This window comes from Budorcas taxicolor, chromosome 3, assembly GCF_023091745.1.
Source record: "Budorcas taxicolor isolate Tak-1 chromosome 3, Takin1.1, whole genome shotgun sequence".
Classification (NCBI taxonomy): Eukaryota; Metazoa; Chordata; class Mammalia; order Artiodactyla; family Bovidae; genus Budorcas; species Budorcas taxicolor.
In genome coordinates, this window is record NC_068912.1 from 28,990,463 (window position 1) to 29,013,961 (window position 23,499).

The 23,499-nt window shown below is 37.2% G+C and overlaps 2 protein-coding genes across 3 annotated transcripts in view; both read left to right on the forward strand.

Moving 5' to 3' along the window:
- Positions 1 to 12,776, forward strand: part of CSDE1 (cold shock domain containing E1) — a 35,289-nt gene extending 22,513 nt beyond the window's left edge. For both annotated transcript variants that reach the window (XM_052636483.1, XM_052636484.1), the window contains 11 exons: positions 421 to 633; positions 2,310 to 2,450; positions 2,541 to 2,705; positions 3,748 to 3,855; positions 4,432 to 4,607; positions 5,226 to 5,338; positions 6,333 to 6,452; positions 9,200 to 9,378; positions 10,208 to 10,371; positions 10,924 to 11,056; positions 11,473 to 12,776. In XM_052636483.1, the coding sequence (XP_052492443.1) occupies positions 421 to 633; positions 2,310 to 2,450; positions 2,541 to 2,705; positions 3,748 to 3,855; positions 4,432 to 4,607; positions 5,226 to 5,338; positions 6,333 to 6,452; positions 9,200 to 9,378; positions 10,208 to 10,371; positions 10,924 to 11,056; positions 11,473 to 11,520 (1,560 nt within the window). In that variant the 3' untranslated portion in view covers positions 11,521 to 12,776. The remainder of the gene's footprint in view (positions 1 to 420; positions 634 to 2,309; positions 2,451 to 2,540; positions 2,706 to 3,747; positions 3,856 to 4,431; positions 4,608 to 5,225; positions 5,339 to 6,332; positions 6,453 to 9,199; positions 9,379 to 10,207; positions 10,372 to 10,923; positions 11,057 to 11,472) is intronic.
- Positions 12,777 to 12,934: 158 nt separating this feature from the next.
- NRAS (NRAS proto-oncogene, GTPase) lies at positions 12,935 to 22,696 on the forward strand. Its single transcript, XM_052636810.1, has 7 exons — positions 12,935 to 13,025; positions 13,519 to 13,646; positions 15,705 to 15,883; positions 17,847 to 18,006; positions 18,650 to 18,773; positions 19,094 to 19,135; positions 19,241 to 22,696. The coding sequence occupies exons 2-5, from the start codon at positions 13,536 to 13,538 to the stop codon at positions 18,767 to 18,769; spliced, it is 570 nt and encodes a 189-aa protein (XP_052492770.1). The 5' UTR covers positions 12,935 to 13,025; positions 13,519 to 13,535; the 3' UTR covers positions 18,770 to 18,773; positions 19,094 to 19,135; positions 19,241 to 22,696.
- The last annotated feature ends 803 nt before the right edge of the window (positions 22,697 to 23,499 follow it).

Sequence of the window (23,499 nt, forward strand, 5' to 3'; positions counted from 1 at the left end):
GAAAGGGGCCAAAAAAAAATTGCTAGTTAGATGGGAGGGAAAACAATTCATGTGTGTGTGCTTGGGCCCCAGTTGGGCTTTTTTGTATGTATGGGGTCTGGGGGGAGTGAAGAGATGAGACCAGTGGTATCATTGTTAAGGAAATGTAAAACGTAAGAGATTGGTTTTTTTTTTCCCTTAGGTAAAATCTCTCAGTATCAGAGTGCAGGATCTTAACTGCAGTATCATGAGTTCATGGTTGTGTCATGTGACCCCAGAACACAAAAGCTTTCAAATTGAACATAGGTTTTCAACACCTTTTTTTCCTTTAGGGAATTATCTATTATAAATAACATGGGTTTACTGTGTGTTGTTCTTGTTTGACTTAGAACTAGGAAGGATGAGAAATCTCCAGCTAAAATAGTTTTTCCTTCTCATCAGAATGACCCATTGCCAGGACGCATCAAAGTTGATTTTGTGATTCCTAAAGAACTTCCCTTTGGAGACAAAGATACAAAATCCAAGGTGACCCTGTTGGAAGGTGACCACGTTAGGTTTAATATTTCAACAGACCGTCGTGACAAATTAGAACGAGCAACCAACATAGAAGTTCTATCAAATACATTTCAGTTCACTAATGAAGCCAGAGAGATGGTAAGTGTTAGACATTATTAGATTCGTATCCAATGTGGAAGGTAGGTGGGATGATGTTATATGTGAGTCTGTAATATGGTATTGAAAATTCTTTGAGGCATGACAATATTGAGTAGTTACCTTATTAAGGTGATTAAGAATACAGACGTTGACTCAATCTTGGTTTGACACCTAACTCTCCCAGTTACCTTGAAATAGATGTGAGAAGGTTTTAGAATGGAAGTTTGGAGAGGATGATTTCTAAGGTCTTTTGAGAATCAGTGCTTCTCTGGTCCTTAAATATGAAGACTGAGTTGATTTAAGTTCATCATTGTAGAAAGTAGATTTTTCCAGATTGTTCCATAAAATACTCCACAAAGTAGGTTTTGTTTTTACAGTAGGACTTGGAATTTTTTATTAGTGAATGTATGTCTGGAAATGATGCCAGTGTTGCCCAAACATACTTTTAAAGTTCAGCTTTCATGAATTAGTTTTATCAAATGTAATATACATTTGGTGCTGTTTATCGAGTTAATAGCTACAGCAGGGCGGTGGACTGGTCCTCAGCCTGTGAGGAACCAGGCTGCACAGGAGGAGGTGAGCAGCACGCAAGCCCTCTGCTCCCCATTGCTCGCATTACAGCCTGAACCCCCTTCCTTCCCCCCACCTCTAGGTCCTTGGAAGAGTTGTCTTCCATGAAATGGATCCCTGGTGCCAAAAAAGTTGGGGACTGCTATCTGTAATATTTCCCAGTGTTGTCGGTAGGACTGGATATGTTCAATGAAAATTGAAGTTTCTTGAGACTTTTTTAACCATTAGGAGAGCTGACCTTGTTTGACATTTGCAGTGTTTTCAGAAAAAAGTTTCTTAGATCTGTTTTGCTTTACAGTATGGAGAACATTGTTGAATAACTTGGTTGTCATCAGGATTTAGCGAGGATTAAATGTCAGAATGTAGCTTAGGCTATCTTCAAGACTGATTATAGAGTAATCATCTCTATAATATGTAAATATGCAATATGTAAGTCATTGGTATGTCGATAGTAATTGTGTTTCAGTAACTATTCATGTATCTGTCATGTTCAGTTATTCTGGATATAAGGCCTTTACAGAACTGATAATTTAATATGAAGGAGAAAAACCATGAGGATGAGACTTTATATAGTTTATTTTTCAAACCTAAATTTTAAGTCCTCCTGTGCCTAAACTCAAAAGATTTTTGAAATTGAGATTATAAAGTTGCCTTTAGTTGACTTTTGAGGTATTTGAAGTATTGTTCTGTAGATTTTTAATTTCTGGAAGTTACAGTGTCATAAAGCTTGGGCATTATTTGGAATCCATTATTTGCCACTTAGTAGTTATGTGCTTTGGGCAAATTGCTTAACCTCTTTCAACCTCAGTTTCCTCATCTTGTTAAACAGAATATTTTTTTGACAGTTGAAAATTAAATGGAATATGCTGCATACATTTACTTCAGAAATAATTTTTCTACTGTTTATTGGCCAAGGAGTAGCATCTGGGGAGTCTCAGTTACTTAGAGATTATTTTCTTGAAATCAGTGAATTTGTATTTAAATGGAAATTTTTAAATGTGGATACAAGATTTGGACATTTAATTTCCTAACATTTAATGTGATGATACTTCCAAACTTGAGTGTTGTCTTGACAGTCTTCACAGCCAGTATTATTTTGGTTTCAGGGTGTAATTGCTGCCATGAGAGATGGTTTTGGTTTCATCAAGTGTGTGGATCGTGATGCTCGTATGTTCTTCCACTTCAGTGAAATTCTGGATGGGAACCAGCTTCATATTGCAGATGAAGTAGAGTTTACTGTGGTTCCTGTGAGTAGTTTTTGAGAAAAGTATGAGCGGTTTTCTTGGTCCTTCCTTTTTCAGATTTAAGTTACTTTTTTTTTTTTTTATCATTTGTAGGATATGCTCTCTGCCCAAAGAAATCATGCTATTAGGATTAAAAAACTTCCCAAGGGCACGGTTTCGTTCCACTCCCATTCAGATCATCGTTTTCTGGGCACTGTAGAAAAAGAGGCCACTTTTTCGAATCCTAAAACCACTAGCCCAAATAAAGGCAAAGAAAAGGTAAGTTTTAATCAAAATGATTTTTGCAGTTTGTCTCTTCTCTTTAAAGGAAACCACTGTTCACACAATAATGGAGTGTTAGTCTTTCAGAATTCTCTATAATAGGAACAGTGAATCAATCTAAAGCAAAGTTTTTAATCTCAGCAATATTAATATTTTGAGCTGGATAATTCTTTGGGAAGGAGGAGGTGGGTAGCTTTTCTTTGTGTTTGGGGATGTTTAGCAGCATCCCTCACCGGCTTTTACTCACCAGAGGCCAGTATCTTTTCTCCCCCTGTGTGACAGCCAGACATGTCTCCAGAATCTGCCAAATGTCTCCTGATCACTCCCAGTTTAGAACCACTCATCTGAAATGATAGTGCTTGTCATCCAAGAAAGTTAAAATTTTGAAATTTTGGTAGACTCAATTCATACATTGGGACTCCCCATTTTTTAAAAAACCCACTTAATCTAAATATGAAGCTATCCATAAGATTATTTTTGCTCTTAAGTAACAGATTACGAATTGTATAGAAACAGGTTAATTCAAACAATTTTAAATGCTGCTGTAAAAGGTCAGTAAGGGATCTTTGTCAACAATTAATTCTTAAACTGACAGCATCTGGGACGATTTCACTAAGGACATTGATATTTAATAGGTGGAGATAAATGAGGAAAGGATATTCCTCACGGAATAGAGGTACAGATGAGAAAGTCTCAAGGTTTCTTTATAAATGTAGCACTAATTAATTTAACAGGAAGATAGGGCTTTTTCTTTGATTTCTGATTGGCTGTGAAAACTAGCATAGACCTGCCAGTAAGTTCTCCCTCTCAGCGTTAAAATTAGGATAAGACTTTAAGACCAAATGATACCAGATTGAGTTGGCCTTGAGTTAAGGTAAGACCATGTTTTTATTCATACGAAAAATATGTATTTTAGAGAACCCTAGATAAGAAATTTCTGCCAGTTCTCTGGCTCAGGATTCTATAGTAACCGTAATTGTGTTGATACTGTTTTTTCAGTACTTGATTCTTTTTCATTGTTTTCTGTCTGTATCTCTAGGAGGCTGAGGATGGCATTATTGCTTATGATGATTGTGGGGTGAAACTGACTATTGCTTTTCAAGCCAAGGATGTGGAAGGATCTACTTCTCCTCAAATAGGAGACAAGGCAAGATAGTTCTTCTTACTAGAGGAAGGAGAGGGAGGGAGAGTTAAAGGTCATCATCTTCATCTTAAATCCTGAAAAAATGGTTTCTTTAAATTTTATCAAGTTGTGCTACAATTCTTTTGTGCTTACAAGTTTAATATATGAACATCTTCCTATTTAAAAGCAGTTTACTCAATTAGAATAGGGTCCAGCAAGCTTTTGTTAAAAGCTTTTTGAGGAGTTAAGTGTTTAAGCATTAGATATGTCAAAAGAGTTACCTTATTTAAAATAAATCATATTGGTAAGAAAGTTAAAACATCAAAGTAAAATCATACCAAAGGTTTTTACATTGCGGTTAATTTTTGTTGTACTTGGTTGGAAATGTTTGGTTTCTCATTGACCTCCTTTAGAGAAAGTGAGATTTATAAGGAGTACACACTGGAGAGCAACAACTTGATCCTTGTGAAAAATGGAATGAGAAATAAAAGTAATACTTCTTTATTTATACAGACTATTAAAGTGGAAAGCAAGGTGTGAGGGAGTTGTCATTTCCAGTTAGTGTGGAAATGTCATAGTAAGCATCCTTATTTTTCACAGGTTGAATTTAGTATTAGTGACAAACAGAGGCCTGGACAGCAGATTGCAACTTGTGTGCGGCTCTTAGGTCGTAATTCAAACTCCAAGAGGCTCTTGGGGTATGTGGCAACTTTGAAGGATAATTTTGGATTTATTGAAACAGCCAATCATGATAAGGAAATCTTTTTCCATTACAGGTAAGGATTGCCTTTTAAGAACTCAGAGCTTCCATTCTTTGGCTTTAGAGTCAAAAATATAAATATTGGGTGGTTATGTAGTTTTTAATCTCAAGATTTCATATTGGTAAAATTTTGGCAGTATATACAGTTGTCTACCTCTATATAGAAAACATGTGGTCAAAAGATACAGGAAGACCTATATCTGCTTTGAACATTGTATAGGACCCTGTCTACTTCAGTAAAAGAGTTCTGTTTAATATGTTGCTATCAAGAGAATTGTGTATTTGATTTGGTATTACAGCATAGTGGTTAGCCATAGCCCATAGTGTGGGCTCTTAGAACCATACAGTTTCAGTTTGAATCCAGGCTTTGCCACTTAAAAGCTATGTAACTTTTAATATCTTTTTATTGAATGAAAATAACCTCGTAGCATCTTAGTTTCATTTTCTTAAATCTGGGGATTATGGTACCCCTTCATAGGATATTCTTGAAGATCATATGAGTCAGTGCTTAAAACCATATCCAGTTTGTAAGCACATCATGAATATTATAATAGAAGAAATAAAGGCTGCTTGCTCCCATTGATGTTTGTGGTAAATATTTATTCAAATGTCATTTCCTTCCCCTCCCCTGCAGTGAGTTCTCTGGTGATGTTGATAGCCTGGAACTGGGGGACATGGTTGAGTACAGCTTGTCCAAAGGAAAAGGCAACAAAGTCAGTGCAGAAAAAGTGAACAAAACACACTCAGGTAATGAATTGTGACTTCTGCTGCAGTCAAAGGCCTATTCTTTTGGTAAAAGGGTGAAGGGTAAGGTGGGAGAGGGAGCAAAAACCCTATTGTTCTAGGTCAGTGATCTCCAGGTGTGATCCCTAGACAACAGCAGCATCACCTAGCCACTTGTTAGAAATACATGTTCTTTGACCCCAACCCTACTGAAACTTTGGAGATGGGCACCCTGTTTTACCAAATCCTTCAAGTGATTTTGATGAACACTGAAGTTTGAAAACCACTGTTCTAGATTATTTAGGTCATTTTGAGTTTATTGTCAATTCAATATCTCTTTTTCAAAAATAACCCCAAGATAATCTCCAGGGGGTTAGCGAGGGAGGCTTTCCTCTGGAAGATTTATTTAAATAAGAATGAGTTCAAATGTGAAAAATAATGGGAACTTCAGAAAATTGTTGCTGTTTAGAATCTTTGATTTCTTGCAACTTCCTTTTTGGGTTTTATGTAATACAATTCCCCAAATAACACTTTCTCTTGATGTTTTTCTAGAGAAATGGGAGTTAAGAATGTTCATTCACTTTAACAAATACCTAGATGTATGCTGTGTTTTAGATACTAGGGGTACAGCAGTGAAGAAATAAGACAAATTGGCAAACAAGATGAGGGAAATACTATGTGTAGTATGTTCAGAAAGATAATAAGATAAAATAAGTTGGAGAAGTATATAAGTATTGGGGTTGCCACTACTTCTAGAGACCAGGGAATACCTCACTACAAAGGTGACATCTGGTCACCTGGAAAAGGTGAGAGAGTGAGACATGTTTAAATATGAATACTTATTAATTCTTTGAACATCTTTAATAAAGAGTTTAGAAGTATTTTAAGACTAGCAGACAACCAGCTAGCCCTGTATTAACATTTGTCCTGATGATTTTTGCTTTTTGATTTTTAATCCTATGGAATAGTATTTCCATATAATTATTGCAAAAGAGGTATACATGCTTTTGTTTTGTAGTGAATGGCATTACTGAGGAAGCTGATCCCACCATCTACTCTGGTAAAGTCATTCGCCCCTTGAGGAGTGTTGATCCAACACAGAATGAGTACCAAGGAATGATTGAGATTGTGGACGAAGGTAAGAACATCTTGATCATGTTTTGAAATTTGCCTTACCTTCAGAAGAGCGTGTCGAAGATTTTAAAATGTGGTGTTGCATTTGTCCTTAAAAACTGAATTAAGGAGAAGTGATTTATTTTCCTACCCATGCTTGGCTTTTATTTTTTTTTTATTTCTTGGAAATGAGATCAGCCTGGATTTATGTGAATAAATGACTGATATGTGAGCTACTGACTGAGTTATAATAGACTAAGAACAAAATCTCACACTAAAAATACACATTTAATGGTTGATAATCAGACATTGACAGTTGGCTGGGTTTAGTACAATTTTGTTTCTCTATTATTCATTGGTTATTTACATCAGTGTTGACAAAATGTCCTAGTAACTATTCAATTCTATAAACATTTTTGCTTCCTATAAAATTTTACTAAGTCTGTTACTTACAGGATACTGTGAGGATCCTGCTACTTGTCTCTAGGTCAGGGCTCCCTATTTTTCATTTTTCTGCCTTTTTTTCCCCAATCTTTGACAACTCCCTGAGAACTGCTGTAATGGCTTGCTCTAAACAGTACCAGAAAGACCAACAGGTTTGCAATAGAAATACAGTAGGGAATACTGGATGATTAATATAGCAGAATTACTATAAGGATGAGGTTGATAAGAGGGTTTGAAATGCCAACGAAAGATGATAGCTTGATTTAAAAAGAGAATAAATCTTGTGCCATCTGGGAATCACAGAAGAACATAAAGTGGAAAGAGCAGGTCATTTGAGAGAAGGAAATTAGCCTTGATGAACCTGTTCTTTTATCACATGAGTTCTTAGGAATTTCTTTATTCTGTGAAACCAGTATCCTCATATATGCACATCTCCAAATATGAGTTAACTTTATAGCAAGTCATCATTGAACTATGATGCCATGATGATTATCAAACCCTTAAAAGGGCCATGTGGGTGTGGGCAGCTAACTTTAACTCATGAGATAACATCAAAATACCCTTTTTCCTCTCCTTCATTTTCCCTTTTTACTTCTTTTTGCATTCCCAACCCCTAATCCACTTACTCTTCAACTTACTCTTCTTACTCTTCTTACACTTACACTTACGCTTTAGATACAGTCTAAAAGCAAGGTTTTGTAGAAAAGGAAACTTTCCTGAAATCACCAAGCCTAGAGTTTTTGGGACTATACAGATCACATTTTCCCCACTTGGTGGTGAGAACAGCTCTTTTAGGAAGACAGCTAACCTAATATAAGACCAGGGTTTCAGTGCTGGACAGACCTAGATCTGCACACAAGCTCTTCCACTTGCTAGCTGTATAACCTTAGACAAATTAAATCTTTCCTTACTCAGTTTCTTTATTTTTAAAATGAAGATAATATCTTCAACTTCAAAAGGTTCTATAAAGATTAAGTATGAATCAGTATAGTAAGTGTTTAATAAATGGTAGTTACTACCAATATCACTTAGTCTGCTGCTGCTGCTGCTGAATTGCTTCAGTCTTGTCCGACTCTGTGCGACCCCATAGACGGTGGCCCACCAGGCTCCTCTATCCCTGGGATTCTCCTGGCAAGAACACTGGAGTGGGTTGCCATTTCCTTCTCCAATGCATGAAAGTGAAAAGTGAAAGTGAAGTGGCTCAGTCGTATCCGACTCTTAGTGACCCCATGGACGGCGGCCCACCAGGCTCCGCCGTCCATGGGATTCTCCAGGCAAGAGTACTGGAGTGGGGTGCCATCGCCTTCTCCATCACTTGGTCTAGTTGTCTCTAATACTTCTGTATGACTTGCTCTATTGGCAGTGTCTCCTCAAAGTTTTTAGTTCCTCTCAGTTTGAAAAGAAAATCTTCACTTGCCTCTGTAATCATCAAGAGAATGGTTAAATGCATTCCCAATTTTGAAGCTACTTCTTCCATCTGATATTTTTACCCTCATTTCTACTTTTGTTGATTTAGTGAATTCACTATCCAGGTGAACTGATAGGTAGCTGATTGAACCCTTTGGCCTGGTTTTTATCTGTAGGCTGCCTTGACTTCCAGCCAACTTTTTATTCCAGGGCAAAGCTCAGCAAATAAGATGACTTGTTTTTATTAATAAAATTTCCTTGAAACACAACCACAGCTGTTCATTTACATACTGTCTTTGCTTTCTCACTGCCAACAGCAAAATTGAGTACTTGTGACAGAGACAGGATTCTGTAAGATTAAAATATTTACTATCTGACATTAAGAAAAACTGTGATGGGCCATCTAGGAGAAAAGTGCCTTAGGTTTGAGAGCGCCACAATCAGAACAAAGAAAGGAGGTGGAATGCCAAAAAGATTGTCTACATTGTGTTTTTGCTTGTGCATGGCTTGTTTAATGCCCAGGTGGGTATGGATCAGAAATGTTTTTGACTCGCTCATATTGTGCACTTGGAAAGAAGATAATCCAGTGGATCATGTGAGCAATCCATAGTGCTTTAAAATTAGGTAAATGAGATGGTAAGTGATAGTGTTGTTGGAGTTTTTCATTTTCCCTATAAACTTGGTTTAAAGCTGTTCATTAGCTAGTACAGTGACAATGAGCTACAAGTTTTCCTTCATTTTCATGGTAGTATTTAGCATTCAGGATTTTATTGAAGCTTTAAAGTAGAATTTCTCAGGTACTAAAAATCTTAGTGAATATAATATTTTTAGCAAATTATATATAAATTTATTAGGACCATCAACAGAGAGGGCTGTTGTGAAATATTAGCCTTTAGACTTTGTACCTGTTTCTCCCTACAGGGGATATGAAAGGTGAGGTCTATCCATTTGGCATAGTTGGGATGGCCAACAAAGGGGATTGCCTACAGAAAGGGGAGAGTGTCAAGTTCCAGTTGTGTGTCCTGGGCCAAAATGCACAGACTATGGCCTACAACATCACACCCCTGCGTAGGGCTACAGTGGAGTGTGTGAAAGATCAGGTAAGTGGTAATACCTCTGGATCCAGTTCGATCCTTTTATGAGTTGGTAACCAAACTTGAAAATTTTTCAGCCAAGCAGGAACCATCAACAGTCATTTTGTTTTTATTTTTACTTTATCTTCCTTTTCAATGATTTGAAGAGCTTATTAAAAACTGAAAAACCATATTTTAAAAATGGCAATAGTAGCAAAAGGAAAGTAAAAGTAGTACTAATAACTAACATAATGGGGAAAATGAGTTCAGAGTGAGACTTCCAGAACAGAAAGACATATTAACAGTTTTTCATACTTGAGCTCAGAGCTTCTTTAGTAGACCACACAAAGAAAGAAACCATGTATATAGAAGTTTTCATAAAATAAACTTTGGGCAAACAAAACTATTCCTGGTACTTAAGATCTCAGTGGAATCTGTGAGTCCTTAGAGAAGACTTTTTTTTAAAATTTCAGTACAGTGAATATAAACATTTTGTATGGCTGTTTCTAGTAATACCATAACCCAGCTTGATTTTGGAAGGGAGCAGAACAAGCATATGTTCAAATAACAACTTCTCTGATTTTGCTTAATTCAAAAGCTTGGTTCATGCATTATATGTAGGCACAAGATAACCTTTGTTACTCTGGCTGTGCTCGAGTGAATGGCAGTGATTTCAAAGATACATTTCTTCCCTCAGTTTTGCAGACGAGGCAGCTGAACTGGAGCATCAGCATTGACACCATGTTTTATAAATCCCCTTCTAATTAGGGTCATGCATTGTGCTTCATTCAGAGTGAGTTTCCTTTTCCCTCCTATGGTGTGTCTTTTTTACACTACTGTCTTTTTAAATTTTCAGTTTGGCTTCATTAACTATGAAGTAGGAGATAGCAAGAAGCTCTTTTTCCACGTGAAAGAAGTTCAGGATGGCATTGAGCTACAGGCAGGAGATGAGGTGGAATTCTCAGTGATTCTTAATCAGCGCACTGGCAAGTGCAGTGCTTGTAATGTTTGGCGAGTCTGGTGAGTTTGTTGTTCATTAGTAACCTCCTTTGACTGTATTTTAACTTTTGTAATCTCTGCTTTATCATGTTTCTTCACTTTCCACCACTGCTTTGTGTAATTCGCTTCTGCAAGTTTCTGGTTATTTCTTCATTGTCTACATTTCATAGTTTACCATTTCTGGCACTATTTTGTTTTAATAACACCATTAACATGAGAGGAGTTAAGAGTCTCTGGAAATACTTCTTCATATTTTTCCTTTTCTATGGTTTTTTTTCATACCCAGTACCTTGTTTTATGTGTCTGTAGAACTGGTCTTTCTGATTGTGGACCATTCTAGGGATGAACCTTACCCAAATGATTCTTTCAGCTCCTACACAGTAATAAACCTTGAGTTGGGAATAAAAAGATAAACCAAGTTGTCTGTCCTGTCTTGCTAGCCATTTGGCTAGGTGAGGCAAGAGTCCCCCCTCATTAACACTGAGTCACTTGGGTATTAGGTAGAAGACACATTCTGCATGTACTTACTTCTCACCAAGTGTTGCTTATTCTCATCTCTTGACTTTCTTATAGCGAGGGCCCCAAGGCTGTTGCAGCTCCACGACCTGATAGGTTGGTCAATCGCTTGAAGAATATCACCCTGGATGATGCCAGTGCTCCTCGCCTAATGGTTCTTCGTCAGCCAAGGGGACCAGATAACTCAATGGTATGAGGGCATACAAATTTTAGTGGGGAAATGGGGGCAACTGATAAACCAACCTACTACTTGAGGTCCTATTTTAGTATAGCTCAAAGGGCTTAATTTACGAAAGTGCTTCAAGTATCACTATCATAATCAGTTAGGATTCCTGCCTATTGGGTCAGCCCCTAACATAATGGTTACTTACAATAAGAGGAACATTTCTGATACTTTGAACATAGTTTAGGTAATAGATCAGGAAAGCTTACTATAGATTTCCTCCTCTGCAAAAGAATTGGTGGTGATAGAGTAAACTTTGGTATTATATATTAATATCACATATACATACATGTGATATATATATCATGTTACATTTTGGGATTGTGAATGTATCATGATTGTCACACACCTGGTTCATTAACTGCAATTTTATTTCTTCACAGGGATTTGGTGCAGAAAGAAAGATCCGTCAAGCTGGTGTCATTGACTAACCACATCCACAAAGCACATCATTAATCCACTATGATCAAGTTGGGGGGATTCTGGTGAAGGGTTCTGAATATCTCTCTCTTCATCCCTCCCAAAATCTGGAATACTTATTCTATTGAGCTATTACACCAGTTTTAACACCTTCCTCGTGTTATGTTTAAAAAAATAAATAAATTTAAGAAAACCATTTTAAAATTATGCACAGTTGCAGCCTGGAAAACTTAAGGTGGCGCCTTATAGTATCAATTTTAGGAGCTTTATTTGGTGCATTTAACGCAACTGGTAATTGCAAAATCCACTCCGCCTGTGTAAGAGAAAAATATAGACTGTTAACTTGTTGGCCCTATGAAATTCTGCACTTGATAGTTAGTATATACTCTACCTTCATTACTTCTGGCAAGATTTCTGCCTTAGCACTCAGTTGCATTCTTCTTCCTTTTCTGTTTATTACGCTTTAATTCTGAGGACCATATGAGGGTAGAATATATTAAAAATTACCAAAATTTGTATAGGCAAACCATTTCCTTAAGTTGATGGCCAAATGTTAAAATGTTATTTTTCATATCATTTATAATCTTGTCACAGTCCACTTAACAAAGTTTGGTTAGATTTCAGTGAAAATTATCTTCCAGAGTAGTTTTTTTTTTTTTTTTTCTGGCATGGGGGGTGGGTAACTTTACTACAATTAGTATGTATGGTGCAGAATTTCATGCAAATGAGGTGTGCCAGCAGTGTGATAATTTAAACGTATTTAAACAAAAAAAGACGAATGCACAAACTTGCTGCTGCTTAGATCACTGCAGCTTATAGGACCCAGTTTCTTTTACTGATTTCAAAACAAAACAAAAGAAAAAAATAATAAAAAAGTTGTGCCTGAAATGAATCTTGTTTTTTTTATAAGTAGCCGCCTGGTTCCTGTGTCCTGTAAAAATACAGGCACTTGACCCTTGGTGTAGCTTCTGTTCGACCTTTTATCACGGGAACGGATTGGTCTGATTTCTTGGCCCTCATCTTGAATTGGCCATATACAAGGTCCCTGGCCAGTGGACTGAAGGCTTTGTCTAAGATGACATGGGTCAGCTCAGGGGATGTGGGGGAGGGTGCTTTTATCTTCCCCGTTGTCGTTTGAGGTTTTGATCTTCTCTGGGTAAAGAGGCCATTTATCTTTGTAAACACATAACATTTTGCTTTCTCCAGTTTTCTGTTAATGGCGAAAAGAATGGAAGCGAATAAAGTTTTACTGATTTTTGAGACACTAGCACCTAGCGCTTTCATTATTAAAACGTCCTGTATGGGAGGGGCGGGTCTGGGTGCGGTCTGCCGCGTGACTCCTGGGTCAGTGGCCCACGTGGCCGGGGCGGGGACTTGGGCGCAGACTGATTACGTATCGGGCGGGGCCGGAAGTGCCGCTCCCTAGTGGGGGCTGTTCATGGCGGTTCCGGGGTCTCCCAACAACTTTCCCGGTTGTGGTCGTAATCTATCCGAAGTGGAGGCAGTGGAGCTAGAGGTAAGGCTCCGGCGTGTGTAGCGTTCAGCTTTCGAGCCTAGTGATAATTCCTTGTTGCCAAAAATCGAGCGGAATCTACGAACTGGAAACAAAGGCCCTGGGCGGGGGTGTCCTTCGATTTGAGCCCTACGGGGGAGTTCTCTGGAGAAAGGCGGGGAGCGGGGGTTACTAAGAAAGGGAGACAGCCTGGCGGCCGTCCCCCAAAACAGAAGATTTACAGGAGTAGGAAGGGGGGTTTCCTTTACCTTAGTCTGAGGGCGGGGCCCAAAGTCTTGAAAACGAGGGTGAGGGTAGCTGGAAGATTAATCCAGAATTCTGAGATCCACAGTAACCTGCAAGTGTTTTTGCACTCCTGAATCACTTTGAGAACCAAGTGGAGATGAACGTGTACGGAACCAATCCATTTCAAATTCTGGTTTTAGTTACTGTTGATTACAGAAAGCTTTGAAGTTCTGTGATTCGCCAGTTAACCCTAATTGCTCCTTTCCCACAGGTTCTTGCTGGTGTGAAATGACTGAGTACAAACTGGTGGTGGTTGGAGCAGGTGGTGTTGGGAAAAGTGCACTGACAATCCAGCTAATCCAGAACCACTTTGTAGATGAATATGATCCCACCATAGAGGTGAGGCCCAGTGGTAGTCCGCTGACCGTACCTCTCTGTTTCCATTTAGTCTTACCCGTTCCCTTCCCCGTACCCTTCAGCTGTTCTTTAGATAAAGGAATGATCAGAAGAGAAAAAGTAATTTGGGGCTCTGTGTTTAGTAATACAGTAAATTAAGCTTTTTTTTACATGTTTGTGGGAAAGAATTCATTTTTATTAGCTGCTGAAGATTTTATAAAAAGTTTACAATTTTTATCGTTTTGTAAACTGTTGCAAAGTCATTGTTGAACTCGTTTAGTTTCTTCATATGATAGCTCTGTTAAAAAGAACACAGGTCATAGTATAAATATCTGAATAATAGCAGGAAGGAGAAAAAGGATTGAGAGAGCTAGGTGTTTCTTACATAGTTGGAAGCAACTGAAACTGTGGGTTGAGGTAGAAAGAACATGAGATTTTGAGTCACTGTGCCTTGGAGTACCGTCCTATTTTCAGTTTTAGTTATGTGATAGTGAGCAATCACTCTCTTCCTCTAGTAAAGTACCATAAATTTGTCTTGCCTGACACACAAGCGATGTGAAAAATCAAGTATGTTAAATTTTTGTGGATGCTGATGCAGTGTAATTATTACTTATTTAAGGATTCTGTTGTGTTTGTAGGAGTTCATGTTACAGATTGATTTCAGTAAGTGGTATCTAAAACCTTTTACATAAATAGTTTGTAATCTTATTCTAATCCAATTTAGAAATGTAAAACTCTAGAGATTATTTTAATCCACACCCTGGTCTTTGTACTACCTAACCACTAAGTGTTTAATGCAAGCTATCTCTAATATAGGCATTTTTAAAAATTAGTCCTTGGCAAAATTTTATTTTAGGCTTACCAGCTTTAGTATTAATGGTTATAACGTTTTGATGTTTTTCAAAGTTTTATTGGTTAAAAGATAGTTTACATAAAGTAAGTCTTATAGCTACAGCTCAGTGGCTTTAAATTTGTGTACACCGTGCAACCATCACATAGATAACAATATAGACTGTTTCCAATGCTCAGGAGAGTTCTCTCATGCCCCTTTCTAGTCAGTAAACCCCCTTGTCCTGCCAGGAAATAACCACTTCTCTGACTTGTGTTATCCCATTTTAGTTTGACTAAAACCTATCTTTATCATTTTAATATTGCTTATTTCCCTAGAACACACATACACTTGACCATATTTCATGCTTCAGGGAAATTTTGGCGATGTGAATTCTCTGTTAATTTGAAAGTATATTACAGTCCTGAAATGCAGTAAGTTACTGAGGAGCTGTTGAATAGGCTGGCAAACTGTGTTACACACTGTTTCTGAAGCCAGATCTTTAGTGTGTGATGACGTTATTTTCTTTGAATTCCCAGAACATAAACATTAAAAAAAGTAAAAATTTTGTGTTTGAGCCAAATTGATTTTTTTTAATATGATCTGAGCATCTCTTTCTTCCCAAAGAAGTAGTGTACCTTAACCTTGTTTGGAACTTTCAGGAATTTGATTCATGAATATTTGAAAAATACTCATGGGGATGAATATTCCCAAATATTCATGATAACAGTCTGTCATGATGAGAAAAATAGTTTGGTATTATTTTCTGAAATAAATGATATTTGTGTATATAATCATGAACACAAAAGACACTGTATCTTAGGGCAGGTTATAATTGGTGGAGATATGTTTAGAATAGTAAATTGACAATAGACAACTCAAACGAGAGAAGTGCAGTTCATACTTCAGTGAAATACACTGTGAACCTAATCTCTAGTCTTATCTGCAATAGAACTATCCTTTGAATTACCAAGTTTTCTTCATCTTTTCCAGGAACAGTGACCATATTTTCTTTTCTGCAGGCATATAACATTTGGGACTTCTTCCTAGGGTGACCTTAAGTACTTTCTATGTGATTATGTATATATTAGCAGTTTGAGGGACAAAGCAAAGAGACAGAGTTGGACTTGATTAGAGTTTATTTAACCTTGGCAGTAGCATTGCATTCCCTATGATTTTTAATAAAAATGGAATCTCCCTCTCTCCCTACCCTCCCACCCTCCACACCCCAGGATTCCTACCGAAAACAGGTGGTTATAGATGGTGAAACCTGTCTGTTGGACATACTGGATACAGCTGGACAAGAGGAGTACAGTGCCATGAGAGACCAATACATGAGGACAGGCGAAGGCTTCCTTTGTGTATTTGCCATCAATAATAGCAAATCATTTGCAGATATTAACCTCTACAGGTACTAGGAGCATTGTTTTTTCTGAAAGGATCATCTTTAAGTGTGTTCTGAAGTTTTGGGGTAGGGATGAGGATACCACACTAGGGAAGATACAGATTTTTAATTATGAAAAGAATTTCTTTTAGGTTGTGGTATTGGGAACCTGGGGTTATTACTGAAAGTTAATACTGGGATTTGTTTTACATAATCTACTTTGGCTAGAATGCATGGTAATACATGCATGGGGCTTGCTAATGGTAGTGATTTAGAGCTAGAGGCTTTGTTATGAGAGATCACAAAGAAATCTCGAGAGCAGAAGATCCCTCTGAAAAACATTCTTCAGTAACAGAGACGGTAACAGGAAAAAACAAATGGGGAGAAGGTAGATAAAGATAAAAGCGGGACAAAGGAATGTAAAGATGGCCTTTCTGCACAGAACCTTTAACTTTCAAAGCTCGGTTGGACCATATAAATTCTGGTATGACATTCTTATTTTACAGAAGTAAAGTTCAGAAGGAGGTTTGTTAGGTTTCATAGTCATGATTGTTATTAATAGACCCAGAACCAAAAACCCAGGGCTTCTATTTCTTAGACCTATGTTTTTTAAGCAGAATAATATAGTGGTTAGGAATATAAACTCTGCCTGGGTTGCAGCTTGGCTCCATCATCTCTTAGCCATGGAAGTTTGGGACAAACTACTAAATCTCTGAGCCTCCTTATCTAACAGTATGAAGATAGCGGTACTTACTCAGAGTTGCTGTGAAAATTAAATTAGTTAATAAATATGGGAATCCCTCAGAACAGTGTTTGCCACAGAGTAAACGCTACGCAAGTGTTCTGCTGCAACCTTGAGTCCTGGTGTACACTCCAACCATATGAAGATGGCGACTCTCAGAAACAAGTCCAAAACTGGTTTTCTTCCCCTAAACCTATTCTACTTTCCATTTTCTCTCTGGAATTAATAAAGCACTGAATAAAATGCTCAGCACTTGGCAAGCACCTAATATTTGCTAAATTTCTACAAATCATTTTCCTCTTAAGCTCTCTTGCATTATCCCTTCACATAGGGTACTGCCGTCACCCCAAACAAAGCTCAGTTCTGTAGATAGCCAGTGAAATGGATTTCAAGTTCATGATTGTGTGTGTAATTCAAAGGGAGAGTCTAGACCAGGGCCGTGCAGTATGGTAGACACAAGCCATTTGTGGTTTTTCAAATTGAGTAGAATTAACAATTCAAGAGTCAGTTCCTTGGTCCCACGTTAGCAACTGACTTTTCAGGTGTTCAGTAGCTTCATGTGACTAGTAGACATAGCTGGACAGGGCGGCTGGAGAATGTTTCCGTCATCATGAAAATACCCGTTGGACAGGGTTGGTCCAGAGAATCTGGAGCAATAGTTTCCACACTGCTGTGTCTTGTGTCTTGTCGTTGAAGAGAGTACTATCAGTTGGGAGTTTCAGATCTTTTAATCTGCTGTTAATAAGAGCAGTTATAGTGTGTTCTAATTTATATCTTGGACTTCCAGCTGTAATTTTGTTTGAAGAAAATGTTTGGACACCACCCATCCAGAGAAGTGGATAGACTGTCTTTCATTAAATACTGTCATACTCCAGGAATCTTCGAAAAGTTATTTGGAGGCAGTAAGCTTTACTTTTTATACTTCAGACCTTAATCTAGAGTGTGGTTTTGAGTTACCAGTTAAATCCAGAGCCCAGCTCTTCAGAGAATCAAGAAACCTAAAAGGGGCCTGTGTCAAGATAGAAAGTGAACTGGTACTTGGCTTCCTTGTGGCTATTGCATCAAGTCTAAACCAGTCTTCTTAGTATGCAAGTAGTTAAAAAAACAACAACAAAAAAATAGGGAAACGCAATACTAGAAGCCAATAGGTCTAGCTGAAGTTTGTTAGATTCTATTTTTTACTTCAGACTATTTATTCCTTCCTAAAAGTTTATTCTTATGTTACCATAATACATTCCCTTCTTTTAGGGAACAGATTAAGCGTGTAAAGGACTCGGATGATGTACCTATGGTGCTAGTAGGAAACAAGTGTGACTTGCCAACAAGGACAGTTGACACAAAACAAGCCCATGAACTGGCCAAAAGCTATGGGATTCCATTCATTGAAACCTCAGCCAAGACCAGACAGGTACAGTACAGCTTTCAGCATCTGGCAAGGGCTTAAGGCAGAAAAAGTTTGACTGATGGACTCTTTGCTAGAGATGTGATCTACATTCTTTGTTATTTGGGTTGGTTTTGGTTTTGTTTTGTTTTTTATGAATTTGACTGCATCGGGTCTTAGTTGCTGCATGTGGGATCTAGTTCCCTGATGAGGGATCAAACCCTAGCCACCTGCATTGGGAGCATGGAGTCTTAACCACTGGACCACCAGGAAAGTCCCTGGTTGGGATTTTTTAATAGATTACTATTTTTTTTAATCTGCAGTTTAAACCCAAAATAAATTTATTAATATTCTGATCTGGTTTCTTTTTTACGCCTGCTTTAACATGCACAAGTATTTCTAAATGAAGACCCTTGATTAAAGATACTTAAAACATTAGTCCTTTCTCCATCAACACCAGCTACTGTTTAAGGTATAGGTGCATGAATGTCATTTTTGCAAAAAGTGCTGTTTGCATATCAGCCTGCTAATGTGATACAGTAGGAATGCTCAGCCTATTTTTCAGCTAGTAATTGAATAATTGCAATTTTAAATCCACATAAGGAAATACAAATTAGAGCTTACAACTTGGGTTGTGTAAGCTGTCTTTATCATTCTCTCTCTTTTATAGGGTGTTGAAGATGCCTTTTACACACTGGTAAGAGAAATACGTCAGTACCGAATGAAAAAACTCAACAGCAGTGATGATGGCACTCACGGTTGTATGGGGTTGCCATGTGTGGTAATGTAGCAAGGTGAGCGAGCGCATAGTCTCTTGATGGAGGTAGAAGTACTATTTAGGCAATTGGGAGGAGTATTGCTGTGATCTTTTCTGTGTTGCTATTTAACTGAGAGTTTCACCTCACTTAAAAATCTAAAATTAACTGCTTTCCTTTTGGCAGCCTTTCTGAGAGTACTGCAGCCTAAACTGTTTTAAAAACATATAATTATTTTACAGACAGCGTTACCTTTTCAATAATATTGGAAATTAGAAGATTTTGTTTATGAAAGAGAATACCGGAAGCGTAAAGGATCACTATTTGATGATGACATGATGTGTTTTCTTTTCTCATAGATACTTTTAAAGTTCTCACATCAGAAAAGAGCCACTGTCAAGGTAGGGCAAGTTTGGAAATGAATGTATTATCATTTATGTTGATTTCATAACTTTGTTTTTCCAATATTCTATGTGCCATTTATACAGATTCCATCTTTATTTCAGCTGCACTGACACCCTGGTCCTGACTTCCCTGGAGGAGAAGTAGTCCTGTTGCTATCTTCAGTCTCAAAAAGAAGCTCCTGCTATTTCCCCAACTCTCAGTAGATCAATAGAATATTCTCTGTTTGAGAAGTTCTCAGAATAACTACCTCCTCACTTGGTTGTCTGACCAGAGAAATGAACCTCTTGTTACTCCCAGTATTTTTCCACCCTGGGTTCTCCCCCAGCACACACAAACACACCTCTGCCACCCAGGTTTTTCATCTGAAAAGCAATTAATACTCTGAAACAGAGAACCAAACTGTAGAAACATGAAATTCTGTAGAAAACAATGTCTTGAGCTCTAAAGTAGCAACTGCTGGTGATTTTTTTTTTTTTCCTTTTTATTGTTGAACTTGGAACTATGTTGGTTTTTGGAGAAATGTCATAAATTACTGTTTTGCTGAGAATATAGTTAATGATGCTCTTTGGTTTGTTTGTAATGTTATCATCTATATTCTATAAACTGGCATCTACTCTGTATTTAGAAATACAAAAATGAATACTGAGCTTTTGAGTCTACCCTCATCTTCTCAACTTTCTTGCAATTAAATGTAACTTTCACGATGAAGTGCCTTTTTCCTGGAAGTGACTTGTAGACTTCCTTTACAATACTTCAGTGGAATAGATGTCTCAGAAACTGTTATACATGAAAATGAATGTCTGAGATATGTCTGTGACCCATCTAGCTTTGAGGGAAAGATACACCAATATGATAGCAGATGCCATTTCTTACATCTATAAAGTTGATTTTCTGGAGACCTATTTTGGAGCTCTCCCGAGAGAAAGATGAGACTAAATGATTAGGAATAATTTCACTTAATTTTTACCTAACCTCTACTTTTTTTTTTTGGTAGTTTACTACCTGCAAAACATATCATTTGTTTCCTTTTAACTTAGAGATAATCTAATGTTCAATGAACTTCCATTCATATTTTAATTTGGATCATATCAGGAAGTCTACATTTGCAGGTGTTCAAAAATTGTAAAAGTGTGACGCAGTTTTATTTAATAGCTGTGATCAATGATTTTCATGCCTCAAATATGTTAATAGACACATTTTCACTGTATATCATGGTATTAATAATTATTGATGTATATAATTGTCCTTGGTCCCCTTCTCTGTTCGTCACCTCATGGCAGTAGCTTGATTAATTATTTCAGCTGAGTAAAGCATGGTGCTAATAGACCAGGGTCACAGTGTCAAAACTTCAGTGAGCCAATTAGCATCACAGAGAGAGAAATTCTTTCACATTTGCTCACGATTAACTCCAGCTAATAGTTTTGCCAGATGTGTGTGGTTAGTCCTGCAAGGAAAGGAGAAGTCGGTTAATACAAATTCTTAACCAGGACTGGAAAAACTTGTTTTCCTGAGAAGGGTCAGCTTAGAAGTCTTTATCTGGACTCTATTTTTAGCCACATGGAAATCAAATTAAGCTGATCTTTTTTCTCAAGTTTTTGAGAGTGAGGATGCCTCAGATCAATATTTTTAAAATATTCTTTATTCTTACGTCCTTTTAAGGGTTTAAAACAACGTTGAATAATTAGTCTGGGCATACCAGGTAGCAAGCTGATAAGTTTGTGCTGAACTAGAAATAGCCTTTGTATTGAAATTGCCGTTTTGAGAAGGGATAGAAAATATAATTAATAATTATGAGAATTTGGAGACTTGACTTTTCTATTTGCAGATAATATCCTGATAATTCTAATAAAAATAGCCTTGGATAACTTTTGATAAAAGAATCGTTCCAAAATGGCCACTTTCTGTTCTCGTCTTCTAATGTGTACTTACTGAGGTCCTCTTCTAATAAGAGTTGTCATTTATTAAGCAAATTCTACATTGCCTTGAAATGAATTTGGAAGAGAAGAAAAAATCATACTGTACCCAGAGAATGAAAAATCCAGAGAATTGTGCTCCTTAGTGTTAATTCTGAAGCTTTCGTAGTCCACACCCATAGACAGAAACTCTCTGCCACTTTGCTTCTGCTTCTCTTGGAGCATTGCTCTGTCATTTCCTTGAGGATAGACTGAGGCTTGTCAACTCGGTTGTATTGTCCTCCTCCTCTTCCTCTTGTCTGTGTGAGTGACAGTGTGACTCTTACTAATGTCGGATGCGGGGAGGTGGGGGGGAGTAGCTCATTTTAGGCTCTTGCACCCTTTACTGGTGTATGTTTCTATCTTTTAGTTTTCTCAAGTATGTTCTAAGCACAGAAGTATCTAAGTGGGGCCAAAATTCAGACTTGAAAATGTCCTTTTAATAGCTTAAAAAGTTATACACTTTGGTGGGAATTTTGGCACTATAGAGTGACAAACTTTTAAACGCTGAATAACTTCAGTTAGTGTGTTATAGTTTTTAGAATATGTTTGTGATTGCTGAAAACAATTATAGTTTACCTCAAAATATGAAAGTCTCTTTCCCCAAGTTAAGTGCCTGGCCAGCTGTCATAAATTGCATATTACTTTATGTTTGTTCGTTTTTTAAAGGTTGCACATTCAAGATTGTGAAAATAAGGTGTTCTGTCCGAAAGCTACCATGCCTGTCTGTAAATGAATCCGTTGAGTGCTGTACTTGTTCCAACAGCTTACTACAGAATGCTACTTGGTAATATCATACTTGTTACAGTGTTCACTTCAGAAGTGTAATAGGTGAAATGATCCTAGGTATGTATTGTAGTGGGCCCCATGTTTAGTCTTTCATCATCCTTTAAACTGCTGTGAATTTTTTGTCTTGACTTGAAAGCAAGGATAGAGAAACACTTTAAAGAGATACTTTGGTATTTTTCCATTCCAGATTTGGTGAGCATAGTTATATTTTGCTTTACATTTACAGTCATGAACTCTTAAGCTGGCAGCTACAACCAAGAACCAAAAAAGGGTGCATTCTGCTTCTTGTAATTCATCTCTGCTAATAAATTATAAGAAGCAAGGACAACTAATTAGCGAAACTATTTTATTTGGGTGGTTTCTATAAACAAGGGACTATAATTCTTAAACATTATTTTTCATTTTTGCTGTTTCTTTAAGAAACCTAATGTGCCACGACATTATTTTAAGGTGTTTCTTAAAAGAATTGTTTTTAAAAGTGTTCTCATTTTCAGAGTAATTGTAGATATATTTCAAAATATAACTGATAATTTTTAAAGGCCTGAGTACTGACCTAAGAAGCAGTTGTGTGAATTCTCTGGGGGGAAGGGAGGAGCTCAGTGAAAGCTGTATGACTTTTATATTTCTGTGCCATCAAATAAAGGTAAAAATGTCTATTGTGCAGTTCTGCTGTTCAAAAAGAAACTATTGGCCTCCTTGGCCCTAAATGAAAGGGCTGGTATTTTAAGTTGACTATTTTATTGTAAATTAATCCATCCTAATTTTTTAAAATTTGGTTGAATGTTTCCTTGTTAAATGTTTAAAAAATAAAAACTGGAAGTTCTTTGCTTAGTCATAATTGTTTTTGCCACTGATGTGCCTTTATTGAAAGTTAATATTAAATTCAGACTTTGGATGTGATGTTTGGACTATATTGGAAGGTCTGAGTTCCTCATTTTGTCAGTATAAAATAAGTCAGAGCCTGCTTTAGTATGTCAAGTATGATTCATAGCTATATGTCAGATTCTCACACATTAACATGAAATGCTAGAAACTACCATTGGATCTTTTGATCTATCTTTGTGCTATTGCACAGTCTACCAATCTTGGTAGTTTTGTTTTTTTTTTAATTGGAATATAGTTGCTTTACAATGTTGTGTTAGTTTCTGCTGTGTAGCAAAATGAATCAGCTATACGTATACATATATCCCCTCCCTTTGGATTCCTTTCCCGTAAGATGTGCGCTATTTTTGATGGTTGTGTAAGATTCCACTATATGAATGAACCATAATTGATTTACCTAGTTGTCTGTTGATGGATTGTTAAGTCATTTCTGGTTTTGGGGGGGGCAGTGTGTTGGGGAAGCTATTATAAATAGTGCTGAGATAAACATCACTGCACACATACCCTTGGTTACATCTTCCAGTTTTTCCTTAGGATAAATTCTAAGAAATCGGATTGCAGATTCTGAGGTTTCAAGCCTGAGTCTTGGTGTAGTTTTGAGAGCCAGAGAACATGGGTTCCAACTATAATTTTGCTCCTCTAGCCAGTAGTTTCCTCATTTTGCAAAATAGGGAAGTTGAATAAGGATATTACAGATTTCCCAGTCCTAATTTAGGAGATATAAAAGAGTGATTTCA